The sequence below is a fragment of the Leucopleurus acutus genome, assembly GCF_964270905.1.
Source record: "Leucopleurus acutus genome assembly, chromosome: 2".
NCBI lineage: Eukaryota > Metazoa > Chordata > Mammalia > Artiodactyla > Delphinidae > Leucopleurus > Leucopleurus acutus.
This window is the reverse complement of record NC_139143.1, coordinates 69,853,722-69,876,236: the sequence shown is the minus strand read 5'-3', so window position 1 is coordinate 69,876,236 and position 22,515 is coordinate 69,853,722. Positions and strand designations below refer to the sequence as shown.

Sequence of the window (22,515 nt, the reverse complement as noted above, 5' to 3'; positions counted from 1 at the left end):
CTGCGAGGACTCCAGGGAAAGCAGAGGGAGTGAGGCCCATGTCCTGCCCCCTGGAGCTCACACTGTAACACAGGGGGAGAGACATGCTCAGACAACTGTGTCATGTGGCCCGTGATGGGTGTGGGACAAAGTAACAAGATTGTCCCCATCTGTGTAGGAGATTAGGATGGGGTTTATAGAATTCCCTGGGATCTGAGATGGGCCTGGAGGGACAGGTAGGATTTGATAGGCAGAGATGGGAGTTGCATTCCCAGAGATGGGATGTTGCATTCCCAGAGATGGGAGTTGCATTCCCAGAGATGGGATGGCATTCCCAGCCAAACAGAGAAAGCAAAGCCCCACGAGGGAGTGTGCAGTTGGGAGCTGGGGTGGCCCTCGCAGGGAGCATCTGGAATGTTCAGGAAAGTTGCGGGAGATGCAGCTGGAAAGGAAGCTTGAGGTCAACGTGGGTCCAAAGCGCCTAAGTTGCACAAATGAAGGGACTCCTTTACATACTCATTTATTCTTTCATTCATTCAACAAAAATGTATTGTGCACAAAACCTCTGCCAGGAGTCGTTCCCCTGGGTGCTAGGCGCACAGGTGGAGAGGGCAACTCCGGCCCTCCGGAGGCTGGTGTCACCCCCACGGAGCCCGAAAGGAGCGCCATGGGGAGGGGGAGGCCGCTGCCTAGTCCAGGGTGAGGGTGGGGCCCTGAGCCGGGCGCAGCAATGGGAGGGTAGCTTCGAAGGTGAGCGCCCTTGACAAGCTCAGTCACAAATGAGATCTCCTTGGCCAGGCCAAGCCAAGTCCTCCAGCAGCCGACATGGGGGAAGAAGCATCCCATCCATGACTGGGACCAAGGGTCAGAAAAGCGGGGCTTGGAAAGGACAGGGGAGGCATGGAGGCAGGGGGATGACCCCCTAATGCTCCCCCGACCCCCTCCTGCAGCAGGCCCTGGTCATCGGCCAGCCTGGTCAAGGGACTCTCGGCTGGGGCCCCTCCGGTCTTCATTCCTGTAGTCAGCCTCACCCTCCTCTTCCTGTCTTCTGGAAAGCTCTGTCAGCTGCTCTGGTGGCTGGTAGCCCGCCCGATTCCTGCAGGCAGTGAGGACAGAGGGGAAGGGTTTGCCCTCACTCACTCAGACCTGAGGGAGCTGGGCTTAGTGCTCCCCACGGGACAGCCATCAGATCCCCCATCCCCACCCGTCCAGCGGCAAAGGGACACTGGGCTGAACGGCTGAGCTCAGAGCAGAAGCAGGGTGGCACGGACTTGAGCTGAGGGCATTATGGGAACAGGGTGGCTCTGCGAGGGGAGCAGGGAGCGGCCTGTTACGGAGCCTCCGCACCCCCTACCCCTGCCCTGGGCACCCACCGGAAGCCCCACCCTGAGATCAGAGACTGGAGAACTACGGGCCTTGGAGTCAACTTCCGGACTGCAGCACCATTTAGGATTTGGGTGAATCATTTACTCTTTTTTCAGCTATAAAACGGGGCTGATAAAAGTTATTTTTTACTGTTACCAGCTGCCCCCTGGGGTGTTATGAGTGGAAGAGGCTGTGAAGAGCTGGGATGCATCTTCCCAATGTGCTGAGACCCTTGCCAACGGGCTGCCCACCCCCGACACTCACGGCCGCATGACGTCCGCATCCTCAGCCTTGCCAGTCTCCCGGCAGCAGCAGCAGTAGACGATGACGCCGATGACGATGAGTGCCGCGGCCACGCCCCCCGCGATGCCCGCGTACAGGGCCACATTCATGGAGGCTGCGAGAAACAGAGCCGCACGTCCTGAACCCCAACCCCAGTCCCCAGCGCGAGCTCCCAACACGAGCCGAGGCTCCGGGTGGTGAGCACGCCGGGGATGAGGAACCACAGCAGCAGGCGTCTGGGAGGCGGGAGGTGGTCCCTCCCAGGCTCTGAGCGGGCCCCAGTCATCCTCCCAGCCCAGGTGGCCGCGCTGCCTGCTTCTGGTAGCATTCCATGAAAGTCACAGCCTCGTGGGAATGGGACCAGACAAGGGGGACACTCTTCAGGATGGAAGCGTTGACAAGGACAGATGGCCAACAGATTTGGAGCCAACAGGCTCCAAAAAAGTCCTCGGGTGTCAGTCATGCCAGCTCCTACTCTAGTTCATCCCCAAGATCATCAGGGTATCCCACCCCAAAAGGATGGGGTCCTGACTCTGTGGCAGCCCAGTCTGGGCACTTCCCCCTTGCCCCCTGAGCGACCCTAAGGGCAGGCAGGACCGAGCAGGTCTCCAGAAGCCAGCCTAAGGCACTATTTCCAAAGAACCCAGGGAACTGGACTGGCCTCCAGATGAGGGGAGCCTGGGACAGGATCATCTGGCCGTCACCTCAGCCACCCTGCCAATGGGAGACCCCCAAAGAGGCTGCCCAGTTCACCTCCATGTTGGTCCCTGTCAGCTGACTCTGGACTACCAGCCTGTCACCTCTGGCATTCGTCCTCCCTTCCCCCCCAGACTGCTCTTACGAGGTCTGACAGCCACAGTGATGTTGCAGGACTCCATCCCTACATCATTGCTGGAGGTGCAGATGTAGTAGCCCGACATTTCTGTGGAGATGTTCTTCAGAGAGAAGATCTGTCCTGTGACTGAGAAGGGAGAAGAGTCAGGCTGAGGAGACGGGCCACCAGAGTAGAGCGAAACGGCTAGGGAAATCCTAGGCAGATACAAGCACCGCCACTGATCGTGTCCAAGCCTCATCTGTAATATGGAGAAAATATCTACCTCTAGGGCTGCAGGAAGATTAAACCAGGCAGGCTGCACAATTCTAAAGTGCTTAGAATTCAGGCAGGCACCCTGGGTTTGAAGCCTGGTTCTGCCACTTATTGACTTTGGGCAAGGAACTTAGCTTCATTGAACCTGTTTCTTTATGTATAAATAAAATAATAATAGTGCCTGCCTCACAGAGTAATTGTGAACATAAAATGAAGTACTAACAAATACAAACCCACAACCAAATGGCTGATGTATAGTAAGTCTTCAGGAAACGTAATATACATTACACATTGCGTGGAATTGCTTTCTAATTAGACCATATAATTATAACCACTTTCATAATCTTCAGAAACAGAATTCCTTAGCTCGGACTCATGTGAAGGAAGACTTTAGAACTTCAAGAACTCTGACCTCTGGATTTCTCTGCCTTGAGTGGTGTGTGTGAGTGTATGTGGTATTTGTATGGGTGTGTGTGGGGGTGGGGGTGGGGGTGGTGAGGCAGGGAGGAGGCAGCCTGTTGGTCTAGACTCTTCCTCTTCCTCTTCCACCACTTAAGTAAGCCATTTAACTTCTGTGAGTCATAGCTGCCTCATCTGGAAGTGGGAGGGAAAGCACCTGATTCTCCTGAATTCAGGGCAATGGTCCAGACGTCCTCATGAGAAACCTTCCTGCTAAATCTATGATCCCATGGATTTCTTCACCTTGAAATGGAGAGCTTTATGCTTAGACACATTTTTATGTCCTGTCCTCAAAGATGCTCTGTCATAACTGCTGTTTGGAGAGAAGAGTTAGAGACCTTTGTCCTCTAATTTGCTGCAGAGCCTGCCTACCCCACTATCAACAGGTGGTTACACTTCATCCAGAGGAGATGTTCTAAACTGAAAATAGGATCCAGCCACTGCCCTGTTCAGACATTTCAGAGGCAGCCCATCGTCTTCAATAACAAGTCCAGGCTTCTTAATATGGATGTGACATTACAGATCTGGCCCTGGAAATCACTCCAGCTTAACCTCTTGCCAGTTCGCCTGGTGTCCAATCCTTTCCCTGCCCAATTCCACTCTGTTGCAAGATTGTATCTCGGTGTGGATTTTTCTTGTCTGGATGTGCTTCCTCAACTACAATGTCCTCTGATTCTTCCAACAATCTTGTATGGTAGATGGAACAAATATTTCTATCTCCAATATCATAGTGGTAACTGGAGGCTTAGAAAAGTCAAGTGACTTGCCCAAGGTCACAAAATTAAGAAATGACAAAACAGTAACAGAAATTCCATTTTAGGTCTAGAACTCCCTGGAGAAGTTGAAAATATACTTTAAAAAAAATTATAGAAGAGAGAACAGAGAGGGTGATAAGGAGAAGAGCATTCCAGGACCTTCCAGATCATAGATGAGTAAGTGCCCTGTTGTGGTCGCCAAAAGCACACCACAGAAGAGGACGTGGATCCAGGTGTCCTGTAGCACCACCTGCAGGAACAGGCTGTGTGATTTTAAAGGCTAGCATCGTACAGAAACACATCATTTATTTTCAAGATGAGGGCTCCCTAACCAAGAAACTTTGTGAACAAAATTCCATATTTGATGGGGCGACAAACAAACCTATCTTACACTGCTGAGCCTGTGGAACTGCCAAGTACAGACTCACATTTTATGGGAATTGGTCTGAGAAGACACACCCAAAGGTGTGCTTATCCACATATCCACATCTATAGTATGAACGAAATTGGGCTTCTGGTTGGAGACAAGATGGCAGAGTAGACGGACTTGAGTTCAACTTCTCTCACAAAAACACCAAAATCACAACTAACTTCTGAATAACCATCAACAAAAAAGACTGGAACTTACCAAAAAAGATATTCTACAACCAGAGACAAAGAAGAAGCCACAACAAGATGAGGTTCTCCCACAGGAGTGAGTTCTGAGCCCCACATCATGCTTCCCAGCCTGGGGGTCTGGCATCAGGAGGAGGAGGCCCCAGAGCACTTGGCTTTGAAGGCCAGTGGGGTTTGATTGCAGGAACTCTATAGGACTGGGAGAGATAGAAATGCCACTCTTGGAGGGTGTGCACAGGTCTCGTGTGAACTGAGACCCAGGGAAAAAGCAGTGATTTCATAGAAGCCTGGACCAGACATACCTGCTGGTCTTGATGCGGGGGTGGGGGGGGCGTCTCCTGGGAAGGTGGGGGTGGAACTGGCTCACTGTGGGACAAGCACTGGTGGCAGAGGTACTGGGGAGTACTCATTGGTATGAGCTCTCCTGGAGGTCACCATTTTGCCACCAAGACCCAGCCCCACCCAACAGCATGTAGGCTCCAGTGGTGGGATGCCTCAGGCCAAACAACCAACAGGGCAGGCACACAGCTCCACCCATCAGCACACAGGCTTCCTAAAATCTTCCTGAGCCCACAGCAACCTCTAAACACACCCCTTGACACAGCCTTGCTCACCAGAGGGACAAGACACAGTTCCACTCACCAGTGGGCAGGAACCAGTCCCTCCCACCAGGAAGCCTGCACAAACCTCTAGAACATCCTCACCTACAAGGGGGCAGACACTGGAAGCAAAAAGAACTACAACCACGCAGCCTAGGGAATGGAAATGGCAAAGGAATATGTTTCAGATGAAGGAACAAGATAAAACCCCAGAAGAACAACTAAGTAAAGTAGAAATAGGAGGTCTACCTGAAAAAGAACTTAGAATAATGAGAGTGAAGACAATCCAAGATCTCAGAAAAAGAATGGAGGCACAGACCAAGAAGATACAAGAAATGATTAACAAAGAGCTAGAAGATATACAGAACAAACAAACAGACATGAATAATGCAATAACTGAAATGAAAAATATGCTAGAAGGGATTAATAACAGAATAATTGAGGCAGAGAATAGATAAGTGAGCTGGAAGACAGAATGGTGGAAATCTCTGCCATGGAACAGAATAAAGAAAAAAGAATGAAAAGAAATGAGGACAGTTTAAGAGACCTCTGGGACAACATTAGAAACACCAACATTTGCATTAGAGGGGTCCCAGAAGGAGAAGAGAGAGAGAAAGGGCCATAAAAACTATTTGAAGAGATAATAGCTGAAAACTACCCTAAAATGAGAAAGGAAACAGTTAACCAAGTCCAGGAAGTGCAGAGAGTCCCATACAGGATAAACCCAAGAAGGAACATGTCAAGACACATATTAATCAAACTGACAAAAATGAAAGACAAAGAGAAAATAGTAAAAGTAACAAGGGAAGAGCAACAGGTAACATACAAGGGAATCTCCATAAGGTTTTCAGCTGATTTTTTAGCCAAAACTCCGCAGGCCAGAAGGGAGTGGCATAATATATTTAAAGTGATGAAAAGGGAACACCTACAAACTAGAATACTCTACCCAGCAAGGCTCTTGTTCAGATTTGACAGAGAAATCAAAAGCCTTGCAGACAAGCAAAAGCTAAGAGAATTCAGCACCACCAAACCAGGTTTACAACAAAGCTAAAGGAACTTCTCTGGGCAGAAAAGAAAAGACCATAACTAGAAACAAGAAAATTACAAATGGAAAAACTCACCAGTAAAGGTAAACATAGATTAAAGGCACGAAATCATCCATACACAAATATGATATCAAAATCACTAATCATGAGAAGAGAAGTGTACAAATGCAGGACATTGGAAATACATTTGAAATCAAAAGACCAGCAACTTAAAACAATCTTGTATATGTATAGTCTGCTATATCAAAACCTCATGATAGGGACTTCCCTGGTGGTCCAGTGGTTGGGACTTTGCCTTCCAATGCAGGGGGTGTGGGTTTGGTCCCTAGTGGGAGAACTGGGATCGCACATGCCTCATGGCCGAAGGGCCAAGGCATAGAATAGACACAGTGTTGTGACATATTCAATGAAGGCTTTAGAAATGGTCCACATCAAAAAAAAAAAAAATCTTTAAAAATAACCTCCTGATAACCACAAACTGAAAATCTACAATAGATACACACAAAAAAAAGAAAAAGGAATCCAAACAGAACACTAAAGTGAGTTATCAAATCACAAGAGAAGTGAACAAAAGACTAAGGAGGAAGAAAAGACCTACAAAAACAAATCCAAAACAATTAACAAAATGGCAATGAGAACATACATATCAATAAATACCTTAAACATATATGGATTAAATGCTCCAAGCAAAAGACATAGACTGGCTGAATGGATACAAAAACAAGACCCATATATATGCTGTCTACAAAAGACACACTTCAGATCTAGAGACACATACAGACTGAAAGTGAGGGGACGGAAAAAGATATTCCATGCAAATGGAAATCAAAAGAGAGCTGGAGTAGCAATACTCATATCAGACAACATAGACTTTAAAATAAAGACTGTTACAAGGGACAAAGGACACTACATAATGATCAAGGGATCAATCCAAGAAGGAGCTATAACAATTGAAAATATATATCCACCCAACATAGAAGCACCTCAATACATAAGGCAAATGTTAACAGCCATAAAAGGAGAAATCAACAGTAACACAATAATATTAGGGGACTTTAATATCATACTTACATCAATGGACAGATCATCCAGACAGAAAATCAATAACGAAACACAGGCCTCAAATGTCACATTAGCCCAGATAAGCTTAATTGATATTTATAGATCATTCCATCCAAAAGCAACAGAATACACCTTCTTCTCAAGTGCACATGGAACATTCTCCAGGATAGATCACATGCTGGGCCACAAAGACAGCCTCGGTAAATTTAAGAAAATTAAAATCATATTAAGCATCTTTTCTGACCACAACACTACGAGATTAGAAATCAACTACAAGAAAAAAACTGTAAAGAACAAAAACACATGGAGGCTAAACAATATGCTACTAAACAGCCAATGGATCACTGAGGAAATCAAAAATACCTAGAGACAAGTGAAAATGAAAACATGATGTTTCAAAACCTATGGGACACAGGAAAAGCAGTTCTAAGAGAGAAGTTTATAGCAATACAATCTTACCTCAGGAAACAAGAAAAATCTCAGATAAACCACGTAACCTTACACCTAAAACAACTAGAGAAAGAAGAATGAAAAAAACCTAAACTTAGTAGAAGGAAATAAATCATAAAGATTAGAGCAGAAATAAATGAAATAGAGATGAAGAAAACAATAGAAAAGAACAGTGAAACTAAAAGCTGGTTCTTTGAAAAGATAAAAAAAAATTGATAAACCTTTAGCCAGACTCATCAAGAAAAAAAAGAGAGAGGGCTCAAATCAATAAAATTAGAAATGAAAAAGAAGTAACAACTGACACTGCAGAAATACAAAGGATCATGAGAAATTACTACAAGCAGCTATATGCCAATAAAATGGACAACCTAGAAGAAATGGACAACCTGGAAGAAATGGACAAATTCTTAGAAAAGCACAACCTCCCAAGACTGAATCAGGAAGAAATAGAAAATATGAACAGACCGATCACAAGACTGAAATTGAAACTATGATTAAAACACTCTCAACAAACAAAATTCCAGTACAGAGGGCTTCACAGGTGAATTCGATCAAACATTTAGAGAAGAGTTAACACCTATCCTTCTGAAACTCTTCCAAAAAATGGCAGAGGAAGGAATATTCCCAAACTCATTCTATGAGGCCACCATCACCCTGATACCAAAACCAGTCAAAGATACCACAGAAAAAGAAAATTACAGGCCAATATCACTGATGATCATAGGTGCAAAAATCCTCAAGAAAATACTAGCAAACCAAATCCAATAATACATTAAAAGGATCATACACCATGATCAAGTGGGATTTATCCCAGGGATGCAAGGATTTTTCAGTATCCACAAATCAGTCAGTGTGATACACCACATTGACAAATTGAAAAATAAAAACTATATGATCATCCCAATAGATGCAGAAAAAGCTTTTGACAAAATTCAACACCAATTTACGATAAAAACTCCAGAAAGTGGGCATAGAGGAAACATACCTCAACATAATAAAGACCGTATATAATAAACCCACAGCTGACATCATACTCAATGGTGAAAAGCTGAAATCATTTCCTCTAAGATGAAGAACAAGACAAGGATGTCTGCTCTTGCCACTTTTATTCAACATAGTTTTGGAAGCCACGGTAATCAGAGAAGAAAAGGAATCCAAATCGGAAAAGAAGAAGTAAAGCTGTCACTGTTTGCAGATGACAAGATACTATACATAGAGAATCCCAAAGATGCTATCAGAAAACTACTAGAGCTAATCAATGAATTTGGTAAAGTAGCAGGATACAAAATTAATGCACAGAAATCTCTGGCATTCCTATACACTAATGATGAAAAATCTGAAAATGAAATTAAGGAAACACTCCCATTTACCATTGCAACAAAAAGAATAAAATATCTAGGAATAAACCTACCTAAGGAGACAAAAGACCTGAATGCAGAAAATTATGATACTGATGAAAGAAATTAAAGATGATACAAATAGATGGAGAGATATACCATGTTTCTGGATTGGAAGAATTAACATTGTGAAAATGACTCTACTACCGAAAGCAATCTACAGATTCAATGCAATCTCTATCAAACTACCAATGGCGTTTTTCACAGAACTAGAACAAAAAATTTCACAATTTATGTGGAAACACAAAAGACCCCAAATAGCCAAAGCAATCTTGAGAACGAAAAATGGAGCTGGAGGAATCAGGCTCCCTGACTTCAGACTATACTACAAAGCTACAGTAATCAAGACAGTATGGTACTGGCACAAAAACAGAAACATAGATCAATGGAACAGGATAGAAAGCCCAGAGATAAACCCACGCATATATGGACACCTTATCTTTGATGAAGGAGGCAAGAATATACAGTGGAGAAAGGACAGCCTCTTCAATAAGTGGTGCTGGGAAAACTGAACAGGTACATGTAAAAGTATGAGATTAGAACACTCCCTAACACCATACATAAAAATAAGCTCAAAATGGATTAAAGATCTAAATGTAAGGCCAGAAATTATAAAACTCTTAGAGGAAAACATAGGCAGAACACTCTATGACATAAATCACAGCAAGATCCTTTTTGCCCCACCTCCTAGAGAAATGGAAATAAAAACAAAAATAGACAAATGGGACCTAATGAGACTTCAAAGCTTTTGCACAGCAAAGGAAGCCATCAACAAGACCAAAAGACAACCCTCAGAATGGGAGAAAATATTTGCAAATGAAGCAACTGACAAAGGATTAATCTCCAAAATATACAAGCAGCTCATGCAGCTCAATAACACCAAAAAAGCAAACAACCCATTTCAAAAATGGGCAGAAAACCTAAATAGACATTTCTACAAAGAAGATATACAGATTGCCCACAAACACATGAAAGAATGCTCAACATCATTAATCATTAGAGAAATGCAAATCAAAACTACAATGAGGGCTTCCCTGGTGGCGCAGTGGTTGAGAGTCCACCTGCCGATGCAGGGGACACGGGTTCGTGCCCTGGTCCAGGAAGATCCCACATGCCATGGAGTGGTTGGGCCCGTGAGCCATGGCCGCTGAGCCTGCGCGTCTGGAGCCTGTGCTCCTCAGCGGGAGAGGCCACAGCAGTGAGAGGCCCACGTACCACAAAAAAAAAAAAAAAAAAGAAGCATTGTTTACATAATTCAAAGAGTCATGAGTCATGTACCACAATGTTCATTGCAGCTCTATTTACAATAGCCAGTACACAGAAGCAACCTAAGTGTCCATTGACAGATGAATGGATAAAGATGTGGCACATATATACAATGGAATATTACTCAGCCATAAAAAGAAACGAAATTGAGTTATTTGTAGTGAGGTGGATGTACCTACAGAGTGAAGTAAGTCAGAAAGAGAAAAACAAATACTGTATGCTAACACATATATATGGAATCTAAGGGAAAAAAAAAAGGTCATGAAGAACCTAGGAGTAAGACAGGAATAAAGACACAGACCTACTAGAGAATGGACTTGAGGATATGGAGGGGGGTGAGGGTAAGCTGTGACAAAGTGCGAGAGTGGCATGGACATATATACACTACCAAACATAAAATAGATAGCTAGTGGGAAGCAGCTGCATATCACAGGGAGATCAGCTCCGTCGTTTGTGACCGCCTAGAGGGGTGGGATAGGGAGGGTGGGAGGGAGGGAGATGCAAGAGGGAAGAGATATGGGAACATATGTATATGTATAACTGATTCACTTTGTTATAAAGCAGAAAACTAACACACCATTGTAAAGCAATTATACCCCAATAAAGATGTTAAAAAAAAAAAAAGCCCATTGAACAAGAGCAGAGGCCAGAGCAGGAGGCCATGAAGAGGCGGGCTCAACACGAACGTGAGAATGCTGCCAAATACACCTCTTTGGGGAAACTGCAATTTTTCATTGAGACGGAAAAAGAAACGGAAATTGCTGACTACTCCGGATATGTAAAGTAAGAGCTGCTAGGATTGTTGGTGCCACCTTGGGGACCAGCTGTTCTTCCATATATAGATAAGATAGTATAAATTTCTCTATTTATTTTGATATATTTTAAAACAATAAAACTGAATAAATAAATGTAATAGAATTAATAGATGAGTAATAAACCTTTTGAATTTTGAGATGCTGCTAAAAAAGAAAGAAAGAAAATCCTAAAGATGCTACCAGAAAATTACTAGAGCTCATCAATGAATTCAGTAAAGTTGCAGGATACAAAATTAACACAGAGGAATCTCTTGCATTCCTATACACTAACACTGAAAGACCCAAAAGAGAAATTAAGGAACAGTACCATTTACCATTGCATCAAAAAGAATAAAATACCTAGGAATAAACCTACCTCAGGAGGGAAAAGACCTGCATTCTGAAAACAATAAGACACTGTTGAAAAAATTGAAGATGACACAAACAGATGGAAAGATATACCATGTTCCTGGACTGGAAGAATCAATATTGTCAAAATAACTATACTCCCCAAGGCAATCTACAGATTCAATGTAAAGCCTATCAAATTACCAATAACATTTTTTGCAGATCTAGAACAAAAATCTTAAAGTTTGTATGGAAACACAGAAGACCCCAAATAGCCAAAGCAATCCTCAGAATGAAAAACAGAGCTGGAGGAATCAGGCTCCCTGTCTTTAGACTACAAAGCTACAGTAATCAAAATAGTATGGTACTGGCACAAAGACAGACTTTTAGATCGATGGAACAGGACACAAAGCCCAGAAATAAACCCACTCATCTATGGTCAATTAATCTATGACAAAGGAGGCAAGAACATACAATGGAGAAAAGACAATCTCTTCAATAAGTGGTTCTGGGAAAACTAGACAGCCACATGTAAAAGAATGAAATCATAACATTCTCTAACACCATACACAAAAATAAACTCAGGATGGATTAAAGACCTCAATGTAAGACTGGACACTATAAAACTCTTAGAGGAAAATATAGGCAGAACTGTGTTTGACATAAGTCACAGAAATATTTTTTTTGGATCCACCTCCTAGAGTAATGAAAATAAAACCAAAAATAAACAAATGGGACCTAATTAAACTTAAAAGATTTTGCACAGCAAAGAGAACCATAAACAAAATGAAGAGACAATCCACAGAGTGGAAGAAAATATTTGCAAAAGAAGCAACCGATGTATTAATCTCCAAAATATACAAACAGCTCATGCAGCTCTATGTAAAAAAACAAACAACCCAATCAAAAAAATTGGCAGAAGATCTAAATAGACATTTCTCCAAAGAAGACATACAGATGGCCAAAAAGCACATGAAAAGATGCTCCATGTCACTAATTATCAAAGAAATGCAAATCATAGCTACAATGAGGTATCATCTCACTCCAGTCAGAATGGCCATCATGAAAAAATCTACAAACCATAAATGCTGGAGAGGGTGTGGAGAAAACGGAACCCTCCTACACTGTTTGTGGGAATGTAAATTGGTACAGCTACTAGGGAGAACAGTATGGAGGTTCCTTAAAAACCTGAAAATAGAGCTACCATATGATCCAGCAATACCACTCCTGGGCATATATCTGAAGAAAAACATACTTTGAGAAGTTACATGCACCCCAGTGTCCATTGCAGCACTATTTACAACAGCCAATACATGGAAGCAACCTAAATGTCCATCAACAGATGAATGGATAAAGAAGATGTAGTACATTACATATATACAATGGAATATTACTCAGCCATAAAAAAGAATGAAATAATGCCATTTGTAGTAACATGGATGAACCTAGAGATTATCATACTAGGTGAAGTAAGTCAGACAAAGACAAATAGTATGTGATATCACTTATAAGTGGAATCTAAAAAAATGATACAAATGAACGTATTTACAAAACAGAAACAGACTCACAGACAGAAAAACTTATGGTTACCAAAGGGGAAAGGTTGGGGTGGGGGAGGGATAAATTAGGAGTTTGGGATTAACATATACACACTACTATACATAAAAATGATAATCAACAAGGACCTATATTATAGCACAGGGAACTCTACTCAATATTCTATAATAACCTAAATGGGAAAAGAATCTGAAAAAGAATAGATATATGTATATGTAAAACTGAATCACTTTGCTGTACACCTGAAACTAACACAATATTGTAAAACAACTATAATAGAAAATAAAAATTTCTTAAAAGGAAAGAAAAAAATTATAAAAGTACTGGATGCTCATTACAAGAATTTATACATGTATTACATTACACTCATTACAAAAATATATACATATTATACAAGAATTTATGACATAAAACTATTACTTCAATTCAGTCCAATGTTTATATGCTCATCACATCAGCTCAAAACAAGATGATGAGGGTCCCTGTCCTCTTGGCGTTTCCAGTATATAAGAGAAGACAGACATGAAACAATGGTGATTACAGGGTGTTTTATAGAGTTCAAAATGGAAGTGCAATTTGATCTTAATCTTACTTGAAGGGTCAGGGAAAACCTCTATGAAGAGCAGAGAATAAAATAAAAATCATCTGTAATATCACCAGCTGTAAATAACAGCACTTTGATTTGAAGTTATTTTCTTCCAATCTTCTTCACATACACTTTCTTCAGATTCTTCCCTTGAAACCCAGCATGCTATTCTCTGGATACTCATATTCTATAAAATGCTACCCCTTCTATCCTAGAATTCCATACCTTGGTGCATTTTCTGGAATACTGCTTACATGTGATGTTAATATATGTTACTGAGAAAGTGGTCTACGACCAAAGCAAGTTTAGAAATCATTGAGTTAGAGCTTCTGATGTGGTAACGAGCACTGGGCATCTCCAACAGGGGGTTTCGATATTAATGGTCTCATTTTCTAAACCAATTGGATTTTTATATTTTTAAGAGGCATCTTGAAGGAACACAAGAGCATTCTGGGAAATGCTCTATGACCCTGGGCAATGTTTCAGGGGTGTATAGCTCTTATCAGAGTCCCACTATTTTAGCACGTGAAACTCAGTCTATGTGTTAAATGTACACAGCACACTGCAGACAGATAGAAGGCAGAAGACCTCAGACTCCTCCAGGACCTTCCCAATTATCAGAGCCCAGCTTGGAGCTCCTGGCCTTGTTTAGAATGTGGGAACATGTGGCATCCTAGGCCAGAGTCAGCACTATCCTGCCCCAGTTTCTCAAAACAAACAATGGACATTAGAAGCTACTTTTGGATTAACCAGTGCACACACATTGCCACAAGACCTGCTTTGATTCTGATCTGGGGCTCTCAAGCTCCTTTTCTTTTTGGAAAGGACCCAATAGTTCCTGAAATCTTGCTACAATGAATGTTTCCGCTGCAGTGGCGACACCTTGTGGTCAAGAAGGGAAATGCACAGGACAATAGGGCTCCCACATTCCTTCTGCTCCAGCTGGGGAGAGGTTTACCTCCAGAGAAGCCCTGGTCTGCCAGAGACACTGATGTCAAATTGACAAGATTTAACTTTCCTGCCCCCCACCCTCCTTTCTTGACATCCAGATTACTACTCCTTCAGTACATGAATCTCAGCTGACTGGGACAGTTCAGAGCTATCACATATGTGATCTCCTCTTACTCTTTTCGTAGCCTTTCGGGAAGGCAGTATAATGATAGTCCCAGGATTTCACATGAAGATATTAAGCATCAGAGAGGTTGTGAGTGACTTAAGCTACAAAGTGGAGAATTCGGGACTCAAATCCTTGTGTGCTGATTCCAGATTCCCTGTTCTTTTTTCTGCTGGCTTGCCTCCACTGATCCAAGTCAAAAGAAGCAATCTCTAATGTTGAGAATTCTGTCTTTAGATGTAGGAGAGTTGAGGAACTCTGCTCCCCAAATTGCCCACTGTGGACTTTTAAAATGTCTTAAAGGTCAGAAAGGGGTTTGGACTGACCCACAGAAGAAGAAGACACAACAGACGCTCTAGGGCCCCGTGAGGTAGGCAGAGCCAAAGGTTTTGAGAACCACTCCCACCTCACAGCACCAACCAGATGCAAGCTTGTGTTGTTATTACCATTAACCATGCTTTTCTGGGTCACTCCCAGGTCCCAGTTCTGACTCTGAGTAAATCTTATCTAGAGGCAAGATAAATCTTTTCCAAAGTAACTAAGTGCATCTCCCTTTAACCTACTTTCATGCCCTCAGGTTTCTCCTCTTTTGGATCACTGAAAAACTAAGCTTTGGTTTCTAACAAGCAGAGGAGTCTTTCCTGATGGAGGCAGGAGAGCTGTGAGTGGGGTGCCTGTTTCCTACAGGGCAGAAGCCAGCCTCCCTAGCCTGATGCACAGGCCCTGCGCGATCTCTCATCGCCACTTTTCTTACGGCGGTACCTCCCATCCTTCCCATATGTGTGGTTCCTGTGCTGTTCTCCAAGCTTGGCCTACTCATCCTTGAGGACCCAGTCCAGATAACAGCTAATAATTCTACCAGGCCCTGGTCTCAGCACTTTATACATACTTTTATTTAATCTTCACAACATCCCTATGAAGTAAATACTAGTTTCATGCCCTTTTTATAGATGTACAAATGAAGGCACAGAGGCTAAGTAACTTGCCAAGGTCACACAGCTAACAAGTGGCAGGGCCAGGATTCAAGCCCACGCCGTGCTCCTAACCAACATGATCTCCTGCCAGCTCAAGGGCCCCCACCTTGAAGAAACCTTCTTTGACCCCTTTATGCATATTCTGGGTTCCAGCACCACTGGATACAAACTATTGCAGCATTTACCACCTTGTAACCCTCAGCTTTGGGCTCACCTGTACACACCTTACTGGAAGGTCAGACCAACCACTGTCCATGGCTGACCTTCTGCGACCATTGCTGGAGTCCCTGGGCTGTTCACAGGCCAGAGGAGAGTTGCCACATGGTTTTGACACATTCAATAAAACTTGCCAACCAGAAATATGTAAACAAAACCAGAAGCTTGTCGAAATCCACAATACATCTTCTATTTTACATTGAATAGAGTGGGTTCTACTAATTCCTTTTTTACTTTTAAGAAGTTCTTGTTTTGCTCCCAAACAAAGGAACAGTAGAGTGGGGAAGTTCACCCTGGTTTGACCGGAGCCCCTGTCTGTGCATTCACCCTGCAAGGCTCGCTCTCCTGTCCCATCTCCTCAGAACCGTTGTCTATATCCACTGCTCTGCCTCCCACTTCCTTTCCACCCACACTGGACAGAAAGTCCTCCCAGGAGTTAATCCAATGGGATCTTCCAGGCCTTGTCTTTCTTGATCTTCAGGAGTGGTGAGTGCAGCTGGCCAGGCAGCCAGTGTGCACAGGGGCCCAGGGATTCCACCGGGGTTTTCCCACATCACTTGGCTCTAAGGTAATGACAGTGGGATGTTTATACAGCTCTTTTTTCCCCCTTTCTTTTTTTTTTTTTTTCAGTTTGTTTCCTGACCAAAAGGTCAAATACCAAGCTGCCCTGTACAAAACCGGTCCCCTGACAACCATAGAAGAACCTACCATTTCCTTCCCTGAGAATGTGGGACCCTTAACGCAGGCCTGGTCCTGTAGTTGGGTGAGTTTGGGGGATGGGGATCCCCAGGGGAGTCTGAGATGGGCCTGCCTGGGTAGGGGATGGGAATAGGAAATTCCCCACCCTTAGGTGGAGTCATAGAATTAGACTTGAGGCCTTATATGTATACTTTAGGACATAATCATAATCAACACTAAAATCCTACCTAGTGCTTTTGCACCGACTGGTTATTGATACTTGCTTACTCAAGAGAATTCAGTTATGGGGAATAAAGAAAACAAGTTAACATTTACTACGTTATTATTTCTCAAAACAACCTATGAGGCAGGTGCTATTAAGAGAAAATGCTGCTTAGAGAGATGGTCCAAGATATTGCAGTGCCAAATGCAGGGTGGAGGGAAAGGGGCAGCCTTCGGGGTTGGGGGTGGGGGGTGGGCTGGCCTTCCTTGCTGACCCCGTTACCTGGTGCGACTTGGCGCTCCTGGTGCAGGACATCATAACTTTTCCAGCTGTACTGAGGGGCTGGGGAGCCCTCCTTGGATTGGCAGGTCAGCTGGACGTTGCTCCCAATCACAGTCTCTCCCTCGATGCTGCAGTCTGGCTTGGAGGGTGGCACTGTGTAGGGGAGGGGCCAAAGAGAAGCCATGAATTAGTTGGCGCTTGGTGATAGCCACCCCCCCACCCCAAACACACACACAAACGAAATACTGCCTTGATTGTTTACAGGCAGAGAAATGTGGAGACCATTCTTAGCTCACAGGCCATGTAAAACAGTCTGAAGCCTGCATTTGGCTGTAGTTTGCCTATCCTTGGTTTCAGTGAAAGCCTCTCTCTCTGAAGCCCTTCAGTGCTAACTTCTTAGGAATGTTCCCTTCACTTAAGCATTACCGTCTTCCCGTGCTTTGCTGGTAAAATGCAATTGCCACAAGTGACTGGGTGATAGGAGAGACCCCTGGTGGCAGCAGGGTTACGTGCGGGGTGGAGAATGAGGGTTGAGGGGATGGAGGGGCCGGAAGGAGCAGACACAAGAAAAGGAAAGCCCACAGAAAGAAGGTTACGGTACTGCCCTGGTGGCGCAGTGGTTAAGAATCCGCCTGCCAATGCAGGGAACTCAGGTTCAAGCCCTGGTCCGGGAAGATCCCACATGCCACGGAGCAACTAAGCCCGTGCACCACAACTACTGAGCCTGCGCCCTAGAGACTGTGAGAGAGACTCAGACTGTGAGCCTGTGAGAGAGACTGTGAGCCACAACTACTGAAGCCCACGCGCCTGGAGCCCGGGCTCCACAACAAGAGAAGACACCTCAATGAGAAGCCCACGCACCCCAACGAAGAGTAGCCCCCGCTCACCGCAACTAGAGAAAGCCTACGTACAGCAACGAAGACCCAACGCAGCCAAAAATCATAAACAAATAAAATAAAATTCATTAACAAAAAAAAAAAAAAGAAAGAAAGGAGGTTACCAAAACCAAATGACCACCCTCAACTCACAAGCCTAACCTGATCTCCCAGAATTCCTGAAGACCTTAAGCCAGGGTCTTTCACTCAGCACTGTTAGTTAACATACCGCTGTGTAGAGTGGTTTGTTCTACAAAACCAATCAGGCACCTACAGTATGCCTGTCATTGCTGGGCATGGGGATGACATAGTGAGTGAGTTTTCATGTTCAAGGAGTCCAGTGGGGGCAATAGACAAGTAATCAAACAAGGACCAGGCAGGAGGCAAGGATGCTGAGACAGGACAGGCACAACAAGGGACACTGACCCAGTCACAAAGCCAATAGTAGACGTGACTGGCGGAGGGGGGCGGGCAGAGAAAGAGAGGGGAGGGCACTCCAGGCAAAGGGAGCAGCCTGTGCAAAGAAGCATCGAGTATGCCTGGGACTTCAGGTCGTGTCCTTGAGGGTGGGAAGAGGACGACACCCGGTAGAGAGGACTATTACTGGAATTCCCCAGTGGCAGGCTTGTCCCCTCTGCTTCTTTCTTTATGTGCCCCCTTGGATGGCTTGCTTGCCCCAGTAAATAGCGCTGCCCTTTCTACAATCTAGACTGCACAGGTGCATGGTCACTGGGCATGGCAGGTGAATTCCAATCTCTGTTTGGCCCAGAGTTGCCAGGAGAAGCTACCCAGGACACATCTCTCCCCTCTAGCGCCACAGCCCCTGATATTTCCTCTCTGACACTGGTGGTGGTGGCTGAGTGTGCCCCACGTCTCCTGCTATCTTAGTGAGGGCCAGCCAGGCATGGGGTGAGCATGGGGCAAATCAGAGGCATTTCCTACTGCCACCCCCAATCGGACAGTCCCTAAACCTAAAAGGCCCCAGGTTCAAGGACAGGACTCAGGTATCCAGGCCCAGACCCACAGGACGGAAGCAGTCTGGGAAGGGGGAGGCTGCTACCCGCAGGCCACTCTCACAAGCTGCCCTCCCGTCCTCCCTGCTGACCCAGCAAGCAGGCACCTGGTGGACAGAGAAAGTGAGCATCACTTCCGAGGCGACCCGAACCAGGTCAGGGTTCCTAAGTCAAGCTTTATCTCTTGAGCTCTCCAGAGGGACAGGAATATCCCTCCCCACTGATCAAAACTGTCACCTTTGTTTCCAGTTACGCCTTTACCAGGAAGCTAAGCCTTTATTCCACAAAAAGAGAGCTGGCCACAAATGTAATACCACCTTCAAAGTCTCACATTGACTCAGAGTCATGCTCAATGTGCATGCCTGGTAGCCAAGCCTTTCCACAACCAGGTTTCTTTGTAATACAAGCCAAAAAGGAGAGAGAAGGGACTGGGGCAAATGAGCACCCAGAGAAACACAGAAAACCATGCTGAACATATCCGAAGACTAGCTTTCTTCTTTTAATGCCAATAGCTGCCATTTGCCAGTAGGCAGTGGTTTTTGTGTTTTGTTTTGTTTTTAATATTTATTTATTTATTTGGCTGCACGGGGTCTCAGTTGCGGCGTGCTAGTTGCCGGCGTGCAAACTTGGTTGTGGCCTGTGGGATCTAGTTCCCTGACCAGGGATCAAACCCTGGCCCTCTGCATCGGGAGCACGGAGTCTTAGCCACTGGACCACCAGGGAAGTCCCAAGACTAGCTTTCTTATACCACCATTTGCTGAGGGAAAATTATTAAAAGCAAACCCTTAATCCACTCCCAGGCAGCAGTAGAGATAATGGCAAACAAGGACCAACCATCCCCTAAGAGACCCACCTTATGGAGGAATGTATCAGGGTCCTTTCCCAGGGCCCTTAACCTCGGCCCCCAAACTGCCTTCCCGGCTCACCTCATCCTAGGCACCCCCAGCCCTCGCTCAGTTCAGACCCCTCCCTGAAGCTCCCCTTTTCAGTCCCCACCGTCAAGAACAGCTAGGACCTTGAATCAGACAGATCTAGTTCAGACTGCCCTTCTACCCGCTGCGGGGGGGTGTGAGACCCGCGGGGACTCTTGTGGATCTCGGATTCTCAGTTGGTGCGTCCCATCTCCCAAAACCGAATGCAGATACCACCTGAATACTTATGGAGGGCGGAGTGAAGGGAGGGATCGGGGACCCTGTAGGCTCCCAGGCCTCTCCAAAGCCTGCGACTCCAGCCGCAGACGTCAGGGGGCGCCAGAGGCCGGGAGACGACCTATCCTGCCCGGCGGCGCCAGGTCCCCGATACCCGGGCCAGGTGGTTTCCCCGCGGTGACCAAGACCGCGCCCCGCCTCGGTCCGGAAGCTCCGTGTTCGCGCCAGTTTACTGTGAGGTCACGCAGCACGAGTGGGTGGACGCACATAATTAAAGCCCTTCTCCCTAAAATTAGCCCAGCAGCAAAGCCATTCGGAAAGAAAACTTTAAAAAAAAAGGATTTTTACTGGGTTTCTTAACATATAGTACCAAATTATCTTTTTTTAAAGCAAAACATTCTTTTCACCGAGTTGCATAATTTCAGATTAAATTTGTAGCCTTTGCCCTTCGAGTTAACTAATTCCTCTCTTAAAATGCAGCTGGCCCTGAGAGGGGAGGGGAAATCGGGATATTCGCACCTGAGTGGGTTCCCGCTGCCTTCCCCGAAACCAGCTTGCTGCCAGAAGAAAATAGGAGCTATTTAAGGGAAGCCAGAAGGAGACAGAATTAGCCCGAGAAGGACCAGGTGGGTCAAAGTGAGGGACTCAGCTGCGGGTGAATCAGGGCAAAGGGAGGGATGGGAGTGGGGTGGGTGACGGGACAGTGCAGAATACAGAAGAGAAAGAGGAGAAAATTGCTCATTTTCTTGGCTGGGTAGTATCTCCCCCAGGAGCTAATGCAAATAAAATTAACCGCTATGCACGCAAAACGGTTTGATGCAACATTAATTACAATAGCTTAAATTGGAAACAGCCCGAGTGTCCGGTCCAGGGACAGAGGGACTCTACGTCCGTTTGCTGGAGTGGCATGAAGCTTAAAGAACAGTAAGTGCTAAGATAGCAAGAAGTGTTAGGTGATGTGGAATGAAAAGAGAAAAGTGCCAGTCGTTAAGCTACAAATTCAGTTACGTACATAAATAAGCATGTGGATAGGATCTGGAAGAAAACATGGAGAAATATAAAAGCCAGTGATATAGGTGAATGTCTTTCTTTTCTTGTTTCTTCTTCTTTTTTTAAATCAGTTTTTTAAAGAGGCAAGGGATCACCAAACACAGCTATTTGTTTATTTGTGTTTGGACTAAGGTTGTTGTAGCCGGGGAATAAGAACAGGACAGCAGAGCAGAAACAGTCTTCTTTCTAACAACCTTCTGTGCATTAGATATTTTGACATAAGGAGCCCTCCACAAATAGGTAGAATCCCCTGATTCAATGGAGCCGGTAGAAAAACACATCATGGCACTCCACCTAGTCTGGGGCAACTAAAACACAGCTGTAAAAATGCTATAAGATGATAAAATGTGGTGGTGTCAGCCTTGTCCATGAGATTAGGGGAGGATGTTCCTAAAGCTCTAAAAGCATCAGAGCTCCCCATGAACACCCTGAAATAAACATCCATGCACTCACAGGGTGGCAGGGCTTCAGTGTCCCAGACCCTAAGCTGAGACCTTCAGTGAGGAAGAGCAATTACAGAATCTCAGTTTTCAATGAGTGATGTTTCCAAGATGGGTATGTCCTGTGGACAAATGAAGGCAATGGGCACATCCAGGGCTGGCATTGCTCTGCCCCTTAAACCTTCTTTCACTGGCATGGGCTCAAGAAGGGAAAAATACAAGTTAATGCTGTGACATGATAAAACATATTGGCAAGTCTACATCCGCCATAGAGTGAAAGAGAGAGTATACCGATAAGTAAGCCTAGAAGAGTTTGGGACTCATCCAGAATTGGAAGGGCTGCTGGTTGGGAATGGCAAACTTACAGGGTGGAACGGTGAAGGGCTTTGGATTTAATTTCCATCAAAGCTTGGACACCTTCTAGTGGTCATTTAACCTCTCAAGTCTCAGTGTTCCCTTCTATTAAACATGAGTGTTAATACCCACTTTCACAGATGTATTGCAAAGGTTAAATGAGATCATATCCATAAAGCACTTAGTGAGATGCCTGGCACATAGCAGGCCCTCAATAAATGATAGCTGTTATGATTGTGAATTTGTGTTATCTATAACAACTCTATACAGGCAAAGGTCATTGGAAGTTGATGGTAGTTTTCCCTCCATTTAAGAGGGATCCCTCTGGTTTTCAGAGCAGGAAGACACAGAGAGATTGGGTATTTGGTTACATGGAATGGGTGCAGTTTCCTGCCCTCCTCCTATACAACTAAGTAAACACCTTAATCCTCATTTGGCCACAGAAAGTCTGGAATTCTATCATTAGAGATTCACCAGTTTTGAAGGTCAGAAAATCTGATA

General features: G+C 44.7%; 1 protein-coding gene across 1 annotated transcript in view; it reads right to left on the bottom strand.

Moving 5' to 3' along the window:
- Window positions 1-939: 939 nt before the first annotated feature.
- GPA33 (glycoprotein A33) overlaps window positions 940-22,515 on the bottom strand; it is a gene marked incomplete at both ends in the record, with an annotated part of 45,043 nt that continues 23,467 nt past the window's right edge. The window contains 4 exons of the mRNA XM_082832680.1: window positions 940-1,075; window positions 1,609-1,741; window positions 2,468-2,587; window positions 17,135-17,287. Of these exons, the coding sequence (XP_082688806.1) occupies window positions 940-1,075; window positions 1,609-1,741; window positions 2,468-2,587; window positions 17,135-17,287 (542 nt within the window). The remainder of the gene's footprint in view (window positions 1,076-1,608; window positions 1,742-2,467; window positions 2,588-17,134; window positions 17,288-22,515) is intronic.